This window comes from Dicentrarchus labrax, unplaced genomic scaffold (genome assembly GCF_905237075.1).
Source record: "Dicentrarchus labrax unplaced genomic scaffold, dlabrax2021, whole genome shotgun sequence".
NCBI classification, from domain to species: domain Eukaryota; kingdom Metazoa; phylum Chordata; class Actinopteri; family Moronidae; genus Dicentrarchus; species Dicentrarchus labrax.
In genome coordinates this window covers 15,538,079-15,562,964 of record NW_026136709.1, presented here as the reverse complement: position 1 = coordinate 15,562,964, position 24,886 = coordinate 15,538,079, and the positions used below count along the sequence as shown (strand labels likewise).

The following is a 24,886-nucleotide window of genomic DNA, read 5'->3' as shown; positions in this document are numbered from 1 at the left end:
CCTACAAAGATGGTAGCTATGCAGTCAGTCGATGTTACTTTGCATTTTCATACCACCTTTGTTTATTTGCTTTGGTGTGTCTCAGATCTTAGGGTGACATAAAGAAAATTGTGTGGTGAGTGGATTTGACCAGTGTGAGGCTGTATCCAAGATTAGCTACTGTGTTAGATGATCGAGAAGGAAAAATCTATTTTCCATTTATCTCATCTGAGCCCAAAGAAGCATGGCATCTAACTAGAATTTAGCCCACTGTGCTCATGCAGTGCGGGTGCTAATGGGCATTAACATTCATAGCCTGACTTGGTTTATCTACTAATGCATTTTGTTTGCACACCTTGCTGTTCAGCACACAATCCCTTTAAATGTAATGAAGTCTCCTTGGTTTTAAGGGCCAATTCAGACAAAGTAAAAGGAGCAAGTTGTTTGTTTGCTTGTTGGTTTTGTGTTGTAGAAACAGGGTTTTTAATCGCCATAGTTCATGGCAATGCTGGTGTGCCTCAAGACAAATCTCCATGGTGACAATTGACCGTTAGCTAAATCCCTACCACAAACTGCAATTGTCCAACAGGGTTACATTTTCCACCATTTTAAATAGTTGTTGTTCAAAGGTAGCTCACCTGGTAGAACTGGTGTCCCATCTACCAAGGCCTATTCCTTGCTGCAGCAGCCATGGGTTTGATATTGGTGTGAGTTTGACCTGTGGCCCTTTGCTGGGAGTCAGCCCGCCACCTTTCCTGTCAATCTTCTGCTGCTCCTGTCAAATAAAGGCAAACAATTCAAACTAAATGGTCTGATTTTATAGTTTTCCTTATAGAAGTTCCAACTGCTTTTTCACAGCCAATACCAGCATGATTGACAGTTACCAGATCAAAATGAGAAGCATGCTTTTGTCTACAACAGTCTGAAATCGGGGATCCATTGTTTCAACTAAAGAGAGCTGTTGCTTAGCGAACAGCCAAATTAGCAACATACATGGAAAGACTAATTACAACCCCGAAATCATTACTTCGGTATCTTGAATGAAATATTTTATTACTATTTCAGAGTGTTGGTGTGCTATATTGAGGTTAGATTGACCAGACAGGTAGAGACACAACTGGGTCAGTCAGCTACAATAGACACACAGCATAATACATAATTACAACTGTCTATGAGCTTTCTCATGTCACTGTAAGCCATACCTGACTGACAGAACTATCGGAACCTCTTCCTCTTCAATATAAACTGCACTTTACAAGCTAGCAGCATCAAAATTCAGCATGGATATGCAGCCTGTCAGATACACTATGTATTTGTGTGTGTGTGTGTGTGTGTGTGTGTGTGTGTGTGTGTGTGTGTGTGTGTTTATGTGTTTATGCGTGGCTAGCAGGCAGAAAGCCAGGATGACCCAACTTCAGCTTTTCAGCTTTAGTGCAGTGCTGCAGACAGCTGTGCCACAAACACGCTGCTGTGGATCACCGCGAGGGCCTTTTATTTAGGTCACATTCTGTGCTTCAGCGGCCAACAGAAGGGATCTCTGTCAACTGCAATGAATACCTTTAGTTGGACACAGCCCACTTTTTAAGTGCCCTGCAAGAAGCGGACACTGTGCGTGTCTGTGTCATATGTAGTGCACGCTTTGTGTGAGTTTACTCTTGTGAGTATTGCAGATGGCTGTGGGGATTGACCACTCTGTTTTTTCATTTTCACTCTAACAATACAAGGGTAATATATTGGCTTAATTCTCTCTCAGAGTGATTTGAGCCCCTGGTTTAGTACAGAAAGGAAACTACATGAATAATTTACCCCAATTTTTCAATTAATCCAGCACCCGGTTTACAGCCATGTCAAAGAAAATAATAAATCTGACTCAGTCTATATGCACATAAATACATCCTGCCTGTGCCCTACACAGTGTCCTCCAGTTAAGAAAAGAACTGACATGATGTTTCATTCTGCTGCTCTGTCTCCCTCGTTTCCTCCCTTTGTTTCCTCTCCCCAGTAATCATTTTTTAATTTTTCTTATTTACTGTGGCCTTTGGTAGTGCATTATAAATCGTAGTAATGAATTCCACGCGCAGACTCGGCCACAGTGCTACACAAGGGTGCGTGGGCTCTTATTATTGTGTCGTTAGCTTCACCTCCAGTCCATTGGAAACAGTGTGGGTTCAGTGGCTAGCCAGCCGCAACCCCAGATGGGTAAGGAAGGCAGTTTAAGGGCGCTGATGGATGCCATTGTTTTCATGTCACCATGTAAGGGAAAGGTCGTTTATTGCAGCATGCCTCAACCAGCCCAGAAGCTGTCAGCTGGATTTTACTGGCCAATTAGTTTGCCTGTAGAGGAGAACTAGAGGTATAGAGGGAAAGTGTAGGATCAGGCTCTTATCATTTGTTGTGTTTGTGGGTGGGGCGGGTGCATGCTTGCACACTAAAAAGGTGTACTGTAAAGCAAATGCACTTTTTGAGTACTACCCAATCTGTTATATGATCTGTTAAATCATAGGGGGGGTTAACACTCTTTGCGGAGGATGCCTATGTCTTTGCATTCCAATCACATCCCATTTCCTACACTGATACTTCATTTCTAACAGCACCCTTGAACAAATATAGCACACACTTGAGCTGGAAATAGATTTGAACTCATCTTGATACCTCTTCTACCTTTGTTTTTTCTTTGTTTCCTCGATCCCCTGTCACTTTTTCACTGAAATCTACCAGAGCGAACAGAGAAATGGAAGAGGAAGCTTGAGGACAGATTTCGATGTCAGGGACCACATGCCAAATGGCTGCTATATTTAGAGATTGTCCTTCTGAAGTTATGAAGGACAAAAATAAAAGAATAGGTCCAAGTCCTGTCAACATCATCAAGTTTTCTCATCTGTGAAGGAATGCCAAAAAGCATCTTCTTCAAATCAAAGCACATGCAGACACTACACTGTGCTTTGGGTGTATGCAAAAATGAGATATTTATAATTCTCTTTTCTGTCTCTCTCTTCTTGTTTGTTTGTTTGTTCTTCCTTATGGCTGTGTGTTTCTTTATAGAGCTAGTTTTGGGGCCTGTGCAAACTTCCTGTGGCAGCAGTTGGATGTGCACTTCAACCCAGCCACGATGACAATGAAAGGTCTGTCCAGCAGTCGTAGTCACCACCACACGGTGACCTGCGACCCCTCTTATGACTCTATGACCCTTGGGCACTCGGATCGTCGGTCCTACTTCCTCAACCCTGGGGAGTCTCATCCTGCTGACCACCCCTGCTACACACAGCGCAACTCCTTCCAGTCTGAGTGTAGTGCCTACCCTGATCTGGCCAGCTGCACCTTCCCGCGCAGACATTACAGCTCTCACCATGAGCTGAAGGAGGAGTGTGGTGCTGTGGTGCCTTATACAGGTCCAACAGGGAGCAGTAAGGGAAGTGGAGGAGGTGGTGGAAACAATAATCGCATCCCTTCTAACCTGCTAGAGCAGTTTGAGCGCCAGGCACCGGTACGACGTGAAGGCTACCACACACTGCAGTACAAGCGCGCTGCGGTAGAACACCAACGTAGTGACAGCCCTGGTCGAATCCGCCACCTTGTTCACTCTGTCCAGAAGCTTTTCACAAAGTCCCATTCCCTGGAGGGGCCCTCGGGGTCTGCTGGAGGAGGTAGTGGGAGGATGAATGGCAGCAAATCCAGTCCTGATGACCCACCCTCCTCTTCTGGCACTTTGAAGCATAGTAAGCGCAGTAAGAGTAAAGACCGTTCCAAGTCAGAGCCTAAGATGCGCACTGCCATCTCAGGCTACTGGAGCTCAGACGATACACTCGACCGGGAGGTGTGCCTCTATCACCATCACCACGGGGGTAGCAGTGGAGGCCTACCCTCTGGGGTCATGACCATGGGTCGCCACCCGGACAAATCCCAGTCCCAGTACTTCATGGAGTCCTACAACACCATCAGCGCCCACTCTCTCAAGACGTCACGCAGCAACAACGATGTGAAGTGTTCGACGTGTTCTGGGGGCAGCAGTGGAGTTATGCCACTGGGGGGTGCCCTGGATGGCCAAGTGCAGCTGAAGAAGAGCTCATGGTCTTCTACTCTGACGGTGAGCAGAGCAAGAGAGGTTTACCAGAAGGCCTCAGTCAACCTAGATAAAGCTCTAGTGAAAGCCGAGCAGGGACGCACCTGCCACTTCCTACAGGTAGGACTGTTACAACAGCCCCACCTCTCGCATGTCATACTTCATGCATCCTGCGGTGCCAGCTGCTCCTCCATGCTTCTGAATTTCTGCATGTATATGTGTTTGTTTGTTTGTGTGTGCACTGTAGAGTGGATGACTGGGGAAGCAGTGGCCCAGACCCCATCCTTCATCATTCTGTGTCTCAAATAATTATTGGTCTTGTGTTGACTTTATCCGAGGTATCATCTTAATCAAAATCATCACGTCATCTGCTCCTCTGTGTTTGTTTGTGAGCATGTGGATGTTTATGACGTCACCTCTGTACTGTATAGTATGTCATATATCATCAGATAGTGTACTTAGCCTTCACATTTACTCTACTAGAGAAATGAGGTTCATGTACCCTGAAACCTTTTTTACATTGTACAAGCACAGGAAATAAGTCCAGAATCAAAAATCATCTGTGATCAATCGGTTTTCAGAGCACAAAGGGCAAATTGTCACATGAAACTACATTTATGAAGCTGCTGAGAGTGTACGTGGTCATAGCAGTGTTGGCGTGTGTGAGTGAGAGTGTGTATGTCTTATTCACGGTGTGACAGTAGGGTACTACTATGAGATCATAGAGAACCAGAGGTGAGCAGACAAAGAAATGAAAGGAAAAAAATGCTCTAGTCCCTAAAATAAGTGGTCAAACACACATGCAGACACATCAGTGGGTGCTCAGTCACTGTTTTGCAAAAGATAAAAGTGTTTCATATTGCATACATTACATCGGGGTGAGCTGCAAATATAAGCCTGAGGAGAGACATGGAGAGACAAGGCAGTGAGAATAGAGGGGAGGGTGTGTATATGTGTGTGTACTGTAGGAAAAGGATCAAACGACAGCAACTAAGGCCAAAAGAGGAGGGTGTGAATGAGAAAGTAAAAGGCAGAAAGTGAGAGTGAGGGAGCATAAAAGACATAGAAAGTTCTGTGTGGCCATGCATTTTAACAGCCTGAAAAACAGAGTGAGCAGATCAAGGAAGGATGTTGTCGCTGCAGTACGGCAACATTTTTCCCAGCATAAAAGAACCATTGTTTTTTTCTAGGAAGAGAGACAGGGAAAAACACATCTTAAAGGAGAGCAGCCGGACAAGTTAGTCTGCACATAATTGTTTAAATCTTTATAACAAGAAGTTCACGTGATTCACCTACTGGGATGAGATCCTGTAACCTGTTATTGTTTAATGTACACGCATGCACACACTTAAATTAGTACCTAACCTTTTCATGCACAGGTTAGAATATATTAAATACGCTGCGCTACATTGTGAGGGTAATAGGATTAAAAAGCATTACTTCATTTAGGTTTTTTTATGGCTCTCTCTCTATAACAATCAATTCTTTTGACGTCATTCCAGTCCCGGTCTTTCCCAAAATGTTAGCACAGTCTGTAGTTGCCCCTGACATCAAAGTGAGTTTGGTTTCCTAGTTACGCACAAGTCTGTTGAATGATTCTCGTGCACTTTTTTCTCGCTCTGTATCTCATTTCTTTCACTTCAGCGCTGGTGCCCTAACAGCCACTCACATTGGGACTCTAGTGGTTCTGCTGAACAAAACCCCCTTTGTTTTCCCTCTCTCTCCATGTCTGCTGCCTTTGACTCTCTCTCTTTTAGATTAGGGCTGGGAGATAGCTTTACCTTCTTTTATTTTTACCTTTATTAGAGTGTGAAAAGTCAGGAGAGCAGGCACAGGCCAGGATACTGCAGCGTTGTGTCAAAACAATTAATTCCCTGCATTTATTATGCCGCATGCAACACAGGACAGACAACACAAGCATATGGTATGATCAAGGCTGACCCTGCATTGATACTGTTACCATTGATTTATTTTTTTTTTTTAAGGCATGAAGTACACTATGTGATACATGTATTTATATCAAGCCAGGGTAGAAAATGTTGCACCCTTGCTTTTGAATGTGTATGAGCTCTCATGTCTGGAGGGTGACCTGTGTTTGCTCCCTCTTTTACCTTATTTCATCGCATGTCTACAGGTGCCTCAGGATGACTGGAGTGGTTTCTCTCCGCTGGGGAAGGATGATGAGATCCCGTGCCGGCGGATGCGGAGTGGCAGCTACATCAAGGCCATGGCAGAAGAAGACAGCGGCGACTCAGACTGCAGCCCCAAACCCTCGCCCAAGGTCCAGGCACGACGAGCCAGCTACCTGAAGGCCACACAACCGTCCCTCACAGAGATGACCACACTCAAGTAAGCGTGTGTTAGGGCTGAAACAATTATTTGCACTATCAATTATTCTGTTAAATATTTTTTTTTAAATCGATTCGTTAGAAACCCAAAAAACCCTTTCACAATTTCCCAGAGCCCAAGTTAATCAGATCAGAATCAGAATCAGATTCAGAAATACTTTAATAATTATTTTTATTACAAAGCTCCAGATATACAAACAATATATTATACAAACAACATCTATATGTCCATTAATGTCCTAAAATTACTTTTTCCCCCAACGAATCAACCATCTACCTAATTGCTTAATTGACTAATCACATCAGTTTTGATGTATTGATTGTGTTCATGTGTGGTGTAACTATATGCCTGCCTGTATATTATGTTTATGAATGTGTATACGGTACATGTTTTGAACAGAATGTTCAAGTGTTCACATACTCTGCAGTTTCAGAGATAAGGCAGTCAGTTGTTACTCAAGTGCCTGCCCGGTAGCAGTCTGGCTTATGTGCGAGTCCCTGACTCTCAGTGGCCACAGCTTAATTACCTGTTCTGTGTTTACAGCTCAGACACACACTTCTGTCTTCATAGCTGGCCTCTGTATCTCCACAATCTCACACACACACACACACACACACACACACACACACACACACACACACACACACACACACACACTGAACAGACTGAGCCTTAATTGAAAATACATGATGCCTGTTCATGTACTGAAGTCTCTTCAAAAATAAATGCCATGTTCTCAAGAAATGCATTGTGGGTCGAAAACATGGGACAGATTTTTTTTTCTCCCTCAGAGCAATTCTTTCTGAAAGATCTGAGGTTAAAAGCTGAGCTTCATCATTTGATTTTGATGAAGCTGTTTCATGTTGCATATTAGGCATTCTCTGCTCAGCAGCATATTTTTCACAGCGTGAGCTCATAAAGTATTCAGTAATATTAGACTCCATCAAGAACATTTCTGACTTAGCAAAGTCTTGAAACACATCAAGCTGACAGTATTGTCCACAGTTAGGTAAAGACACAAGTTAACTTAAAGTTTAGCAAATTACATTCCATTTCTGCCAATAGATCCTCCTAAATATGACATACTGGACTGAAGCTCAGCTCAAATTTTTCTCACTTCATATCTATTTCTAAAGGGACAGTTTTTAAGAATTAAAAATTTGGAGAAAAACAATGTAAACCATAATAAATAAATTGGAAATTTTATTTCATATTTTTGTATTTTCTTCCCATTACACATATTCCAATGACTAATGTTAACATTGTATTGAATAAGTTCATTACTGACATTTGGGAATGCTGCAACACTGCCAAAAAAGTTCGGGCACTTAGGTTAGCCACTTATTTGAAGGAGAAAAAATATTAGATAGTCTAGCTAAACTGTCAGCTTGTTTACAACCTGTCTAACTGCTCATGTGTCTTGCTCCACTGACTTAATTGTAATGTTGCGCCATGTTTCTTTCTTCTTACTTTAATGAGTACAATGTTACAAATAGTTGTAATAAGGCAGAAATTTCCATTAATTGATCATAATGACATTATGTCCTCCTACCATTTTCCACTCATGACCTCGCTTAATATAATAGGAAGTCATATCCAGTGAAAATATTTTCTATCCTACTGCCTTGAAACAGTGAAAGAATTGGGGACACAAATCTTATGTAGCAGCACGGGGCTGTGACTGATTAGCTGTGTAATATACAGAGATGAGAAGAACACCAGTGGGTGCTCAGTCACTGTTACTGGTTGCACAAACACAAGCACACACACACACACCCTTATGTAAGTGCAAGTGGCGCAGCTTGGGGCCCACTAATGACTTGAATTTGGCCCGGGGAACGCCATCATCATCTGATGGAACCCAGTGGAACAAACCAAGCTGCAGTGCTGCACATTGGAGATAGAGAATGAGGCGGGAGCAGCTGACGTCTTGTTTTCACACTGTGCTTGTGGGAGCTGGCACAAGCCTGCGTTACACTCTGCAATGATTAAATAATCAGCTTTGTTCTTCCATATGTCTCAGAGCCCATCCTGTGACCACTGTGTCCTTGACTAGTGATGAATTGCTCCTGAGAAGTTGGGATTTGTTTACTCTCACCCAATGCTAACCTTATTAAAACACATAGCACACAGACAAAACATGCGTTTAAATTAATGGAAATATTCCCGACAGACAAAGAAGCTCAGGAGAAAAAAACATCCTTTCTTGTTTCCCTCGGTCACTAACAGTCGTCTTTCTTTTAGCCACAAATTCATTTATTCCTGGCCCAGATTTTATCGTGTTTATTTTTTTGTCTCAGCCAGAACAGACATCCTGAATAATAGGTTGCAGTAATCACATCTCTGTATATTTGTCCTTGCATCCTACAACCATAGTCATCAGACCTGTATATAGACAGTGACTAAGAGGAGGGGAAAGAGGAGAAGGTAAAAGGAAATGGAGGATAGGGAAGATGGCCAGAGAAACTTCAGGGCTGAACCGACTGACAGGAAAGACAAGGTTAAGCAAACAAGGAGACAAAGTGATTTGATGGAGAAGAAGAGAAAAAAACTGATCCAGGATTACAAGATCACTCCGTAATACAGTAGAAATCAACAGAGCGAGCCTTAGCCAGCCCTGATTCTTGACTGGCAGAGGGGAACATGTGTTCATTAATGTCACTTGTTCCATAGAGGGACACCCTGGGAAAGGCTGAACTTCCCCCCCTTAGGTGGTACTGATTACATGCTAGGTCTGCCATTCAAGTTGCCACAAAAGACATCATTGATTCTGCCTATAATCAGCCCCACAGGGAAATCAAGAGCAGATGTGGAGAGGGATAATGGTGTTGGTAGATTCTCCCTTGACTTGATTCCTCTGTGCATCCTCCACAGTCACAGACTCCAGGTAGCTGACAGGGATGATTCATACCAACCTCTGAGGTTTGGGATGTACATTTTTGATTCTTTCTTGGGTTGAATGATGCACCTTCTCATTTCTATTATCAAGTGGGAGAATTTGCAGAATTCCTCCCCAGAAAGAAATGGAAATATTGTGAGAAAAATGGGAGATGTTGCATAGTAATGTAGGGAATCGCTAAACAGTTAATACAAAAAATAATAAAAACAATTAAAATAAAAAAACAGAGTAGTAAATTTAAAGGAAAGGTTCACAATTTTTCAAGTCCATCTTAAAACAGTAATTGGGTTCTGATATGACCATTGAAACCGGTTGCTGTAATCATTCATCCTGTTCATACTGGCTATTAAGAGATCCATTCCTAACATGCTTCTAATGTAAGTGATGGGGGAATAAGTCCACAGGCCTCATGCAAAAATAATTTCAAAGGTTTATCTGGAGATTATGAGGCTTTAGCAGTCTGATTTAGACAAATTCCGTGAGAATTTTCAAAGTGAGGAAAGGAAGAAATTCTCTCTGAATGACTACAGCAAGCAAAAATGTAAAAAATTATCTATATTAAAATATCTTTATGCAGCAACCAGTAAACAACTCTTTCAGTCCAAGGAGGAGGAGACATATAACGGACCAACACAATTATAGATTCATTTTATGATTACCTGCTTGATTAAATGTCAGAAAAGAGTGAAAAATCACAGTTTCCCAAAGCCAAGTTGTCTAATTTGCTTATTTTTCTAAAATATTGCACCCGATTAAATTACTGTCGATCAACTAATCAAATAATTGACTCATTGTTTCAGCACTGCTTTTGAATTATTGGACAGCTTATTACACCTTTGTGTCACTTCTGGGGCTTCATATGGGAGAGGGGTAAATCAGTGGTTTGGGACCACTTTCATAACCAACTTGTATGGCTGTGGTGTCAAGACAAAGCACACAAAAAAGCAAGTTTTACGTTGTCTATGAATCTGTGACAACAAATCACATCCCGCTATTGCCTGACAACCTCACAGACAGAGAAACACTGGTTTAAATATGCATTAAAATCACATTGCTACTACAGAACACCTCAATGGGAAACCTCAAATTAAAAAAGAATGAAGTGTGTTGATAAACTGGCAAGCGTAAGTAACTGTTGAGAGCTTTGATACAGTAGCGTCTGCTCAATATTAAAAGGCCTAGAAGACAGTGTGGCTACATGGAGATGTATTGTATTTAAAATTAGCAACTGTTCTTCCAAAATCATCTCCTCAGCTCATCTGTCCTTTCATTACCGTGGTTCTCTCTACTGTCCTCTCCCCCTCCATTCTTCCATTCAAGAGTGAGTAATCTAGTTTGCTTTGCTGTGGTAACCACGCTCTATTTTAAGGAGGAAATACATAATTAAAGCAGATCTGACCTGGAGGCAGAGAGTCATAACAGTTGTGTGTATATGTGTACAGTATGTGTCTGTGTGTGTCTGTTTTGGATTAGACTTTCTAATCTGAGATGTATTCATTTCTCTCTGTGCACTTTGTTTTCTGCAAGTTGGTTTAGTAGGCCACAATGTTCATCAAGAAGAAAGCGAGTCAGCTTTTTAGGTTTTATTTCCCCTGATTAATGAATTGTTTAGCCGACATCCAACTGCTGCGTAACCTACACACACGCTTTTTCACATGTATTCAAAAAAACACACACACACACATAGGCGTGAAGCATGCTGAGCAAAATGGATTGGAGGCAGGTGAGAGCTAATGAGACACCTATTCATCTTCCTTGGAGACAGGGTGTGTTTGTGCATGTGTGTTGATTATATATATATATATGTTCTATTTTAGTTAAACATACTGTACCTCACAGATACACACACACACACACACACACACACACACACACACAGTTCCTCTTCCCTTGTCTTACATATGTATGTGTGTTCTCACCGTTAAGCGTTTTAGAAAGTGCTTACAAGGTGTTTCAAGGACAGACTACCTAAGCTACTGCAAGTGTTTCTCAATACCACTGTGCTTGTTGATTAGATAAGAGTGTCTCCTGAAGCAATTGTGGATTGATCCGTATCTTTGGGTTCATACGCCCTGCCAAGTACTTTGCAAATACCTTCTCTCACTCTCTTTTCATCACTTCCCCTGCTCTTTTTCTGCCTCCATCTCGCTTTGTTTCTAAATTTTTACCAAGCTCCCTTTTCTCTGCTTTGTCTTTTTTCTTTTTCTTTTTTGTCCTTCGTATTTTTTTCTCTTTCCTTCCTTCTTGTGGCAGGATTTCCACAGAGCATTCGCCCAAGCTACAGATCCGGAGTCACAGCTATCTGCGGGCGGTGAGTGAGGTTTCCATCAATAGGAGTCTGGACAGCTTGGACCCGGCAGGGCTGCTGGCCTCGCCTAAATTCCGCTCGCGAAACGAGAGCTACATGAGAGCCATGAGCACCATCAGCCAGGTTAGTGGCACCGAGGGCCCATGCCTCTCTGCCGTCGGCCTTACGCCCCCTGTACCTCCACTGCTATGTCCAATAAGGTCGTGCAGGGGGGAGGAAATCCCATTCATAGCCGTCCTAAGGCCTGAGTTAACAATCAGGTCACCATCCGGCAAAGTATGAACAGTACGAAAACCCCCAATCTCCCAATTAGTGTATACGTCTGCGTGCTGTTTTCTGGAGCTCAGATGATTACAGGCGTATTCAGATTGGCTAATTAAACACACACGCACACACACACACACACACACACACACACACACACACACACACACACACACACACACACACACACACACACACACACACACACACACTCCCCTCCTTTACCCTAATATGCTCCTTCTGCCTCGGCATACTTTGTGAAGCAAAATGACAGGCTAAAAATGTTCTCTTCAATTTGGCATCTGTTATATAAGAGATGGAAAACAAGAATTAACATGCAGCCATACGAATGTGATGAATAATTGGGATTGGCTCCAAATTATGATGGGCATTTGCCTTGATTTGATAGTTATTGAACATATTGACACAAACGAATATTGAACAAACTGATAGGAAATACTCAACAGTGGAGGTCTGTTATTATCATGGCTGCCACAAAATAAGATATTTGTCCTGTTGGATTTTGAGCATGGCTTCGTACTCTACATTATTTGGAGTGACGGGGGAGATTAGCTTACATTTTTGCCTGGGGTAACAAGGATAATGTACTTCCTTCTAAAGCCCAGGGGCAACAGTTGGCCTCACTGGCTGAATGATGGACCTTTGAGACATCCCTTCAAGTCCTAGTATGGAGCAGGCCCAGAGGAGAATGACACTCTGGACCTGGCATCTACAAAAATGCCACAGAATAAAAGAGGTGCTGCTAGGCTCTCTATCTCACTCACTCACTCACTCTCATATGTGACATGTATGTGCTGAGAGTGTGAAGTGACACACACAAAAAAAGGCTCAACATCAGTGGATTGAATCGAGGTCCACAAACCTTTCTGACTCCAAGCTCTACAGTGTATATTCACACCCTGCAATCTCTTCACTGCCAGTCACCCAAACCAAATGCTTTAGTCCCTAGCCACATCCCATTCCTATGTCTTGCTCCATGCGCAAACATCTTGCATCTTTTTTAAATTTGGACTGAACAATGGCAACTTCAAGGAATGGAATGGAGCACCGTGATAGCTGTCCTTACACAACCCAAACTGTAACACACACCCATCTCACAAGTCTGTAGCAAGAGATTTCTACAATTTTTTTTGCTTTAGACCCTGTTTTGAAACCCAAACTTCACTAGCTGATTATGCAGGTGTAGTTTTTCCTCGAGCCACATCTAAACTCCCAGTCGTCCTAGCTTTGACACTTCCTAATTCTCACCTTTAACAACAACACTTGTAGTATTTCACTCTGTCTAGAGCCCTTTGAAGTTTTATCCTACAGTGATTCCTCCCCCTTGTCACTCCTTGAAAGTTCCTTTATTTTTCTCAACTATATTTCCATTTTTTTTTATTATATGTAAATTTCCATATATGGCTTAAAGCTTCACAAGGCAGTGTGAAGGTAAAATAAGTCAAGGTTGGACCCATTTGAACAAACATGCGATGTGCTTAAAATGAGCTGACTAGTCGCTGATGCTTCACCAAAGACCAAATTGCACTGCTAATCTGAGAAAATAGTTGTACTGCCAATTCATATTTTGATAGCTTTTTCTTAATGGATTTGAGTCAAATACATTTTTGCCAGTAAGAGCTTGTTTATGAGACACTTCACAGTTATTTGTTATTTCTCTGTGAGCAGAGAAGGGTCCATATCAAACAACAGAATTTATTTTTGGCAAGTATGGTGAATCTGGCTGCCTCAAATCATGGAAACACTGGAACAATTTCTTCTATTTCAGCACCCAATTCGTGATTAAATGTTTTTGTACATAAAACTCCTGCCGAGTGAAGCTTTAATCAGTGGAATAGCTCTGTAACACTTAATCTTGCAGCCCAAAGACATGATTCCCTGGCTTCTGTATTATTTTGTCCATTCTCCTTTGTCTTGCACTGCTGGAGTGTGCCTGTGCATTTTTATTTTTCCAGAGCTCGGGCACACCTGTGTGTGTGTGTGTGTGTTTTTTGTTTGCGTGCACATACTGTATGTCTGCATGTGTACCCTCCTCCACAGGTGAGCGAAGTGGAGGTGAACGGGCAGATCGAGGCGGTGTGTGAGTCAGTGTTCAGTGAGATGGAGTCGCAGGCGGTGGATGCCCTGGACCTGCCCATGCCCGGCTGCTTCCGCATGCGGAGCCACAGCTACGTACGTGCCATAGAGAAAGGCTGCTCGCAGGAAGAGGAGGAGAGAGGCATCACAGTGGGCAACAGGAAGACCAACTCACCCCCGCGCACCACCACCACTGTCAGGACCATCCAGAGCAGCACAGGTTGGTGGGAACATGCACTTAACATACACAGACACCTGTGCTTATGACATGTGTGAACATAAATTATTCATAGCACATTATAAATTTATATGTGTGCATAGAAAGTATATATTATAGATGTGCTGTATAACTTACACAGCATGTGTATAGTGTCAATAGTGAAAGAATAAATGAATTAGTACTGCAGTAACTGAAGAAAGAGATGTATCCTTGTATAAAGATTGAAGATTGGATCAAGAGCCATCAAATCAAATTCTCTCTTTTTTAATTTAGCAGTCTTGCACTGAGTATTTTGCATAAAGGAAAGAGTTGCCTTGGATAGCTAACCGGGGAGTAGTTTCACTTTCCAGACCCAAACCCTCTGTATTATTATCCATCTGACCCAGTTTTCTTCTCAGATTCAATATGATGAATGCAGAATTGTTTTTCCCACATAAGAGCTTATTCGAGCTGTAAAGCTCAGTGGCTGTTGGGTCTTATTTTAGCCCTCTTGTGTGCCTCATGGTCTGGAGCACTTGCCTTTCCAGCATTACTGCATGCAGTATTGATGCTGAGTGGCGCTGGCATCCAGCACTGGGTGCTTCTATGTTTCCCACTGCAAATCCAAACGTCATTCCCTTACATTGTGCATGTTGAGTCACCGTCGCATGACGCACTCTGGCTTTCCCCTCTATTCCTTTTTAATTATGCCAATTAAAAGACAGCATTTCCACAAACCTAGCCGACAAGGTTACAGTCAGATAATGAAACACATTTACTGCAAATTGGCAAATTGGCAAAACTAGTTCAATCAATTCAAAGGGCTTAAAATTGAATCTGAGTAAACAATAAAAAAAACCAATATTTGCTGCAAATGACTTCCTCCAAAACTATAATTTCCTGCTCCAGTTAATGGAATTAGTCAAAATATGAAGTTGCATCCCAGAATTTCTGTCATTTCCCATCTATTGACAATTCAGGGTAACAACACAATTAAAGGCTTCGATTCAGTTGATTGTTCTATTGTGTGGTGCTAGTTATTGATCTATAAAAGGAGACTGAAAAGATCAAGAGAGGAACATTCGGAGCCCCTTTCCCTGAGGAAGGAAGGGATAATGAAGCCCATCTATCAGGTGAAGTGTTGGCGGGATTAACTTTGGATTTCAAGCCAGACAGTTGCTCTGTAGTGCTACACACACTTCTGCTACACATGATACAGGAAGTCTCTATGTCTCTTACTCCCAGCTGTCTGGTGTCTCTCATACACTTTGTAAATGCAACTTTCTTGATCTGTAATAATTTAAGAGTTAACACCTTTAAAGGTCAAGTGTGTAATATTTAGGAGAATCTAATGGCAGAAAAGGAATATAATATTCATAGGTATGTTTACATTCGTGTATAATCAACAGAAAATAAGAATTGTTGTGTTTTCGTTACCTTAGAATGAGCTGTTGTTATCTACAGATCAGAATCAGAAATACTTCATTGATGCCCTGGGGGAAATCTGTTAAATGGAGCGGGTCCTCTTCTACAGATACCAAACACTGGCTCTAGATGTGGTATTTCACATTTTCCGTGAGTTTTGCAGCCACCATAGTTTCTCCTACACATTTGGTTTAGGCGAGCGATTTCGGTTGCAATCTGTATTCTCACTGCTAGATGCCACTGAATCCTACAAACTGGTCCTTTGAACCCCTCTCATGTAAAAAGGGACTAAGCGGTGGAATCCGTGTGTGCATGTGTGTGTTAGGTAGCACATACGTCTGCAGCAGTGGCCTCACAGCTGCTGGCATTTTAATAAACATCCACCTGAGTTTGTCACATGATGAATGAACGGTATGGAAGTACAGCGAAGAGATATTAGTCCTGTGTGGTCGCTTATTATCCAACATTATACTGCTGCTTCCAATTGAGGGCAATCCTCTGTCGGGCTTGCATAGCTCTATGTGATTGGCTGTCAACATCTTGTGACCCTTGACCTTCGTTTGATGCTGACCTTACTGTATCTCGGAATCAGCTGCAACTGAGGCTCAAGCAAAGGAGACAGGGAGAGTAGGTTCGAGTGATATATTATGAGCCACTGTGGAGAGCCGGTTCACCATGGTTGGTAGTGAAGGTAGGGTATTGCTTCAGATTACTGTCATAGTTGTACTACTGCACAATTCATCACCTCCTTAGATCTTCAGCACTGAGTCGTCAGTCACTGTAATTAATTAGCTACCTCTCCTTTTTTTCCTCCTGGGGGAAACGGCTGTGATTGAAGAGGAGAGGAAGAGGTGGAGATAGGAAGGAGGATAGGAAAATATCTCAGTCTGATGACCTTTTCCCACTCTCTGTCTCTCCTTTTTAACATGTGCACTACCAGTCACATCATGTGGGAGTTAACGTAATTACCATTTCCTTTTTAGTTTTACACACTCTTCACGCAGTACATGGATCACAAGTGGCCTGAAACCCATTAATTAACACCCATAAATCTTAATTAATATCCCTTGAAAAGCTTGTTTTTGTGCCAGTTAGTTTATATTCATCTGTAATGTAAAGTTTTTTTGCATGTGAGGAAAAACACAAATGCAGGCAGCTCATGTGCAGCGTACCTTTCTCATGCCACAACTACATGGACATAAAGTGATGTCATTCTCACAAATTAATGCAATAGAAATTTAAGCTAATTAATACGGTCCTGCTCTTCTGCCTATCTGAAAGGCCTAATACGCGTATCATATGATCTATTCATGGGTTGCCAACATTAAAAAATCCAAGGGATAACATATTAAAGTGAAAACACTTATTTCCTACATGGTTCCAATGTGTTAAAAGACAAAACACATAACATGCAACATAAAACTAAACAAATTCAGGAACAACATCATCAAAATACCTACAACAAGAACAATGTCTGTAACGAAGGCTGTTTCACAACAAGGCACCAATGTAAAAAAAGAATATTATTTTGAATAAGGAACAAACAGTTCCAAAGGCAAAATAAGTCCTTATTTATCCAAACAAAACACTGTCTTTATTTCATAAAACCAACTGCAAATACGATTATTAATTGGGTGTTGTTGTCTAGCCATTTGGATTGTGTGTTCACATCAACAAGTGTTACTGAGATTTTTCTCAGTAAGTTCTTATATATCCGTGTTGGTGATGAACAATGCATTTCAGTGGCTGAAAAAGCAAACAAACAATAATTGAATGTAAATACGGCTATATTGACCATGCACAGTGTGTTTTATCTTTCACTGCAATCATATAACCATCACTCACCATTAACTCAACGTTAACAACTGATGTTATTCATTGTATTCAAATAACCCTCACTTTTAATAGCCATTCATAGTGTTTTGCAGGTAATATTACCTTTGATATACATTTAAGAATTGTAGTTTCTCTTTATATTTCGTTTTTGTTGATTACAATATGAGTCTGTTTTGCGATCCCAACAAATTTATAAAATGACTGGCTACTGCCATCTTGAGTTGTACGGCAATGGGCAATGGCAAATGTTACCTCCCATCCCACATGATTTTAATGTGGCATAACAGGGACACATAATCATTGTACACCAGCATTGCATAGTTTTTACTTTGCAGTGTTGTTGCTCAAAGTGCAAACAGGTAGTACCCATAGAAAAAACTAGCCCCTATAAAAGTCTTGAACAGTATACAATAATGGTTAAACATTTGGTTTGAAAAAAAAAGTCTGTCTTTGCTCTCACATATATTAAATACACGTAACTGATGATACAACTTCCTGCCAAAAGCTGTAAACAGTCACAGCTTTTTTTCTGTTGTTCCACCATGCAGGAGAAGCGTGCATGCAGACACACACACACACACACACACACATTCATACATTTCACAGGAAATCGTCTGGGAGCCCAAAGTGAGAAGTGAAGACATTGTTGTAGTGAATATTGCATGATGTTTTAGGAGGATGGTTCAGGCAGCAGTTCCAGAAAAACAGCCTGCGCTTATGGTTTCTGCTCCCACATGTTCCAGCAGCAAAACGCCAAAATATCACGCACACACACACAAACAAAGGTGAGAGACCTATCAGCTTCCACTCATGCTCCTCTCCAGGTTTCCCACTGCGCTGCTCCAGCCCATTATTATTGATGATCTTTTTAATCCTGAGGAAGGCGACCGAAGTAAGGGGCTGTCCTTTGATCTCCTCTCTTTGAACGTCAAGTGGCAGCGGCTGCTATTGCCTGCCTCTGTGCTCACTCAAACTGGCACGTATGCACACACACACACACACACACACACACACACACACACACGCTAACCCGCGCAATCACTCACACACACATATTACTATTACTATTGCATCGGACAGACACATTGGCCTAGACATCAGCTCCTTTGCATCGGTTTAACAAAATCTGGAGTAGATCCTCTTTCTAAAGCTCGGGAAAATCCATATCAATCGGTTAATGTGAGGATTTTACTGCCTCTAAGCCGTGGCTCCTCCACCCTGCATCGTCTGCAGTTAACATATTCATCACCTCTTCACTCTGCTTTGTCTTTCCCTTCCATGGCCTCTCACACAACAGCGAGATCCCCTGCCTTTTCACAACAGCAGTTTGGAGTGTGGGTAAATCAACCTGTTGTTTCACTAAGAAGACAAATTGACCTTCCATTAGAAGGAGTTTACACACAGATCCTAAGTCTGGGAAATGAGCCACAGTTTCTGTTTCTCTTCCTCTCACCTTCAGTTTCCTTGGCTCACTGACCTGCTGTCAATTATCCAGCCTCATTTTCCCAGCATCTATTTTTCAGAGGTGCTGAGGGATTGGCTGAAAAGAGTGGCTTTCCACCCCTAGCTGCTGTAATAGGCTACAGGACAATGTTTAATTTAATGGCTGTGAATTTCCTACAGCCCAGAACAGAGGCATTGCGCTCAATAAAGCATTTCTTAAGTAAGTGTTTGAGGCATCCTTGTGGCTCATTTTGCTGATGGTCTTAGTCTCAGTGGCATACCACCTCTTCATTTAGTTTTCTGACGCAGCTGTAGGCACACATTTTTATCTGTTCTTACTGTACTATCTGAAATATAAAACCCCAAAAATGTCCAAATACAGAATTTTTTCAAGATAATTTAGTCTTAATTTCTTAGCTGTAACGCTTAATTGCCAGATTAAGTGAACACTCAAGGCGACCCAGCAGTGCTGTGTATGAACATTAAACACATATTCTGTACTCAATTCAAACATATTATATTACAAAACTCCCTTAATCACGCTTGCCACTCAGAACAATGTTGAAGACAACTCAAGAAAAACATTTTTACTGACCAATGTACATATTGGGAGATCCAACTTCTTAAAGAAAATGTTCAACATTTTGGGAAATATGCTGCAAGTTGGATGAGAAGATTGATACTACTCTCATGTAAGTATGAGAATTAAGAATTAAGCTACTGCCAGCAGCCAGCTAACTTAGCTTAGCATTGTTGTTTTTACACAAATTGTCATTTTTGTACAGATTTCTTTACCTTTGGTCAGAGTCAGGCTAGATGTTTCCCCCCGTTTCCAGTCTTTATTTTTAGTTAGCTGACTGCTGGTAGTAGCTTCATGTTTACTGTAGAGATGTAAGAGTCGAATCAATCTCATCATATAACTCTCAGCCAGAAAGGGAGCAAGTGTATTTCCCAAAATGTTATTCCTTTTAAAGAAGAATTGTCCATTAGCTAATATACCACTACACCGCAATAACATCATCATCACATTTGGAGTTAGTAACAAAGTATTATCAGAAAAGGAACAGAATTTTTAAATATATTTCCTGATGAATTTCAGACAGCACTATAATAATAATAATAATAATATAATAATATAATAATAATAATAATAATAATAATAATAATAATACATTTTATTTATAAGTGCTTTTCTAAATACTCAAAGACACTTTACATAAAAACATAAAAGCAGCAAAACAACATCAAATAGTAAAACATTAAAAACACATCAGACTAAGCTAAACAGTATCTTCCCAAATTCAATATATTGCATTAATAAATCTCAGTATGTGCTCTTCAGTCTGGAACATTAACCTAATAAAACCACGGCCATGTATTCAAGCTTCACTGTATTCAGATCACATGGGGCTCCTGTGTATTCCCAGCTCTAGTCACAGCTAAAATAAAGCCTGTACAACAGTGCCCCAAGGGGCTCAGTGTAACACAGCACTGTACCTCTGCCCTTTCTTCCTACAGTAGCTGTGTGAGTGGGTGGATGAAAAACTACTAGACAGCCTGACCCAATTAACAACAATCACTGCCATCACTGGCACTTTTCCAAGAGTTCCGTTCTGAGAGAGCTTGTGAGAATAAATATCTTTGGATTTCCCAGTGTGCTAAATATAAGTGGCAAGCATACAGGCCACTAAAGTCTGGTTGAATCAAGATCAAGCTGAGCAATCATCCAGATCTCCCCTCACACCTTCACCAGCCCACGCAGATTTCCAAGAGCAAAGCTGAAATTTGTTTTTCATATGTCAGGATGACTCATGTTATAAAAGCGAAGAAAATGCTGCTCTAGGGCCTCCTGTGTGTTCTTATGTGATCTGAGAAGGGCCCCTCTCAAGGTTTTTTTTTAGGAGGACTACAGGTGAAAGGCCCCTGTGGCAGCATTAGTTTTGACAGAACAGTCGGTCCTAAGAACACTGACCTGTGTTTCCTCGCTCCATGCTGCTGCAGTCAGTTACTGTGGATTTGGCCATCTGCCTGCCTGTTGTGTCTGTTAACAGAGTGATGAGTGAAGAGCAAGGTCAAGAAGGTAAACAATCCCTACGCCTGTATGAATAAAGTGCAGTCAAGTTATTATTGCATGTTGTCATGTAATCTGTCTTGGTTCTTCAAGTCCTTTTCTATGACACATTTAAAAAGGAATAGGTCCAGATCGAAATTGGCGTTATAAAAAGCTTTTTATGTATTTATACATATTTGACAAGGGCCACATTGTGATGGCTAGACGACTGGGTGAGAACATCTCAAAAACTGCAGCTCTTGTGGGGTGTTTCTGGTCTGCAGTGGTCAGTAAAGCGGTGAAACGGCAACAGGGTCATGGTATGCATGGTCATGCTACTGTAGCTCAAACTGCTGAAAAAGCTAATGCTGGTTCTGAAAGAAAGGTGTCAGAACACACAGTGCATCACAGTTTGTTGCGTATGGGTGGTCATAATGTTACGGCTGTTCAGTGTATGCTCAGTGCCAAATCAACCACACCACAAGGGGGCAGTCATTAGGTTTATGAATCACATCTGTTGGGCTGAATAATTTTATTTATATGGGTTTTAAACTCACTCCTGCTGTATTTAATGTACTGAGAATCAAAAAGTCAAAGTGTATCGGTATATCATAGTGTAATTCTATATTTTGGTTATATTTAGATTTTAGATACCTAAAGTACTTAACAAGTAATAAAAATTAGATAAATTAGATTTGGCTTTCTGAGTCCAGAACTCTGTATCATTGGCAGTACTCCTGACTATTTATCAGACAATAAGTTATTCATGAAGCAGGGTTTAATCCAGGTGTTAATGATAGAAAAGAGTTTACACTACAATTATACACACACTACATATACATTGTACGTACATACGATTTTAAAGGCTAGTTCTTGTGTTTTTCCAGTTCAAATGTCTTAGGATTGGACTATTTTAGGTAGAAAAAACAAAGTGAGAGAGAGAGAACAAAAAAGAGATTACCTGGCAGTAAAGAAAAGAGTTAGAAACATTAACATTAGTTTAGTGAGATACAGATTATAGAAAGTCATTTTTTTACACTGTTTTTGTGGCAAGTCAAGAACTTCTTCAATGATTCTGCTCAGAGAATCTGGACTCCTGAGTAGTCCTGGCTGTATGGCCTAGTTACATATTAAGGAATTTGCTTCTAATAGCAAAACAATTTAAGTGTCCCGGTAAAAGCTGCACCTCCAAATATTACACAATGGAGATCGTCAAAAGTCTGTGTTTTTGAATTTAGTTATTTGTTGATCTGGTGCAATACAATAGGTAAAGTTTAAAAAAAAACCTAAGGAAAAGTATTACAGTAATATCAAATTATTTTTAAAAATGATGCATTTTGCAAAGAGACCAATTAAGTTTTTTTTTTTTAAAAACTAAGTCTCTATTGGAATAACTGTATATAATTGTTTAAAACCACAACTGAGCAACGCAGAAGCTTTTATTAGTCAGGAGGGAAAGTTGTGCGGTCATTGCAGTGAAGTTTTCTGGATGACTGTGAACGGGACTGTCCCACCCAGTCTTGAATGAGTGTTTGTGCGGGGCGGGGGTGCGATCAAGGCGCGTCCACATCCTGACAGAAGATCCAATATCCTCAGAGTGGAGAAGGGAAAAGAGGGAGAGAGGACTCCTGCTGTCTATCTCGGCTCAGTGTTGCAGACTCGCAGGTTTTCATGACGCTCCTTCAGTGTCTCTACAGCGCGCTGCTCGGCATGTGTGACTACTGGATCCGCCTTTGTGAGTAAAAGCCGCTGTTGTGTATCTCTGCCGTTTGGTGAGCGAGGCATGATAACCGATGGCGAGCTACGTCAGGAGAGTCAGATGCAGGAAGTTAGGTGATGTTGCCTTCAAAATAAAAGACACATTTGTCGTGTAACAGGCTAAGAAGCGGCTAGACGCCAAAATAAAATAGCATGGGACACATTAAAATACTTTGGTAATGTAGCAGATTCCAGGTACTTGTCGGGCAATAACAGTACCCACAATGCATGTTAAATACCCGACGTCAGGTCTGCTAAAATGATACCACTGAAATTTAAAGTGCGTCACTGGCCATTACTTTGAAAGTTACTACCGGAAGTTGTGTGTTTGTTGTGAGTCGCTTGACACTGAAACAATCAGCGCCCATCCCATGCTTTCTGCTTATTCATGCTTCACATGAAAATGGACGTGGGAAGTGTTTATATTTAATATTAAATGAGAATAAAAATTAGAACAAGCCTCGTTAAAGTTGAATTAACTGATGGCATATGGAATGCAAAAAAAAGAGTTTATTTCTAAATTAGATTAACTTAATAAACTTTATCTCACAAATATGTGTGATATAAAGTTGACAAGCTCTTGCCCCTACTATTAAATATTTTTGGCTATCTCTAAGCCCTTTGCAACTTGTCTTCCCTCCAAACTGTAGCCCATGTCACAGATTAACCTACATACTGTTTGCTTTCCCCTCCACTGATGGTAGCCGGGAAATGCTGATCACCTTCCAGCCCGCAGTCTATTTTAGTATCATATCTCTGATGAGAGGACGACAGGTGTGGCCTGCATCACACAGAGCAATGCCTGGCACAGCATCACAATACGCCTCTGCAGGGTCTAGTTATTTAGGTCAGACTCAGGGCCCCCTCTGGAATTAGAGTTCATAGAGGTTCATCATTTCAGACTTCTGAGCTTGTTAAGAAGAGCATCCAGAGGGCAGGGGAGAAAAAGGCTGAGCCCCACATGCCTTATGGGAAAAGAGATCACTTGTGCCACTTACCAGTTCGAGGCCTACTGTGTGACAGACGAGCAGTCTGTGGCCCCCATGTCTCCAACCGACCATCTGTGTCCCAGTGAGTCACGCACGCACTTCAGTTCATGCTCGCCACTGATGCCAGCTATGCCGCCTGCCCGCTCACCTACCAGCTTCCCACTTTCTATTCTCGGACGAGGCTCTAAGGACCCTCCTGAGCACAACATGCCACGGACACACACACATACTTTACACTTGATGTCTCTGGTGATCCAAGTAGGCCAAAGTCACGTGGCATTATGTTAGCGTGAATGTGCATGACAGAGGCCATCCTGAATATGAGTTAGAGAGGGCTCAGCTGCACATTCATCCAGGAAGGCTCTATTATCTAGCTGTAAACAAAGCCACTGCTTAAGATTGTTAGTAGAACATCATTTTTTGTATTTATAATATTTTAATTAATAATTTAACTTTATTTGCCGGTAACATCTGTAATCACTAAGCTACTTAGAATGTCATAAAATTGTTTACACGCTGTGCAATCAGTTTCTTTGTTTTGCTGTTTTTATTCGATTTTTTGGCTTACTTCATGTTCTGTTTTTGTGCTTATACTGTACATACATTTGTTTATCAGCTTAATTCCATTACTTTCTTTTTGCTGTACCTACTTTACCCTGAGGGATTATTAGTTTCCCTCAGTTTCATTCAAAAATTGTTCTAACCCATCAGTACTGGCTCAAAATTCATCCTGAAAAATGTTTTCTCAAGGGCACAGTTACACAACCATATTTTGAAGTGCCAGCTGTTTATATGTATCGTCAATATAAACTGATAGTGCAGTAAAAGGTTTCAGGAATGACTGTTCCCACCTGGCAAGGCCATCTTATAGAGCAAAATCATTGCTTGGTTAAGTACAGCAGTAAAATAAGAAATATTTTTAAGAACTATTTCCCTTCTGGCTTGACATTCTTATGTGGATCTGTATTAACCAGTTGAGAAACTGCTCAGAATCGCCAGGTATGTGGACAAATGTCAATGACAAAATCCAGGATGCAAGTTTAAAAGAATAGTTCCAGCTTTTGGGAAATATGTGTATTCACATATTAAAGAAGATTAATACCACTATCATATCCGATTGTTATATATGAAGTTGGGGACCGTTAGTTTAGCATAAAAAGCTGACTCGGTTCTGTCCAAAGGTTAAACAATCCACCAGCACCTCTTAACATAATTAATTAACACATTATA

The 24,886-nt window shown here is 41.3% G+C and overlaps 1 protein-coding gene across 3 annotated transcripts in view; it reads left to right on the top strand.

The window, feature by feature from the left end:
• Positions 1-24,886, top strand: part of dlgap1b (discs, large (Drosophila) homolog-associated protein 1b) — a 92,749-nt gene that overhangs the window by 44,618 nt on the left and 23,245 nt on the right. For 2 of the 3 annotated variants that reach the window (XM_051411026.1, XM_051411029.1), the window contains exons 3-6: positions 3,022-4,159; positions 6,174-6,388; positions 11,541-11,718; positions 13,921-14,176. In XM_051411026.1, coding sequence (XP_051266986.1) covers positions 3,089-4,159; positions 6,174-6,388; positions 11,541-11,718; positions 13,921-14,176 — 1,720 coding nt within the window. In that variant the 5' untranslated portion in view covers positions 3,022-3,088. The remainder of the gene's footprint in view (positions 1-3,021; positions 4,160-6,173; positions 6,389-11,540; positions 11,719-13,920; positions 14,177-24,886) is intronic. The other variant, XM_051411028.1, reaches the window with a different exon arrangement.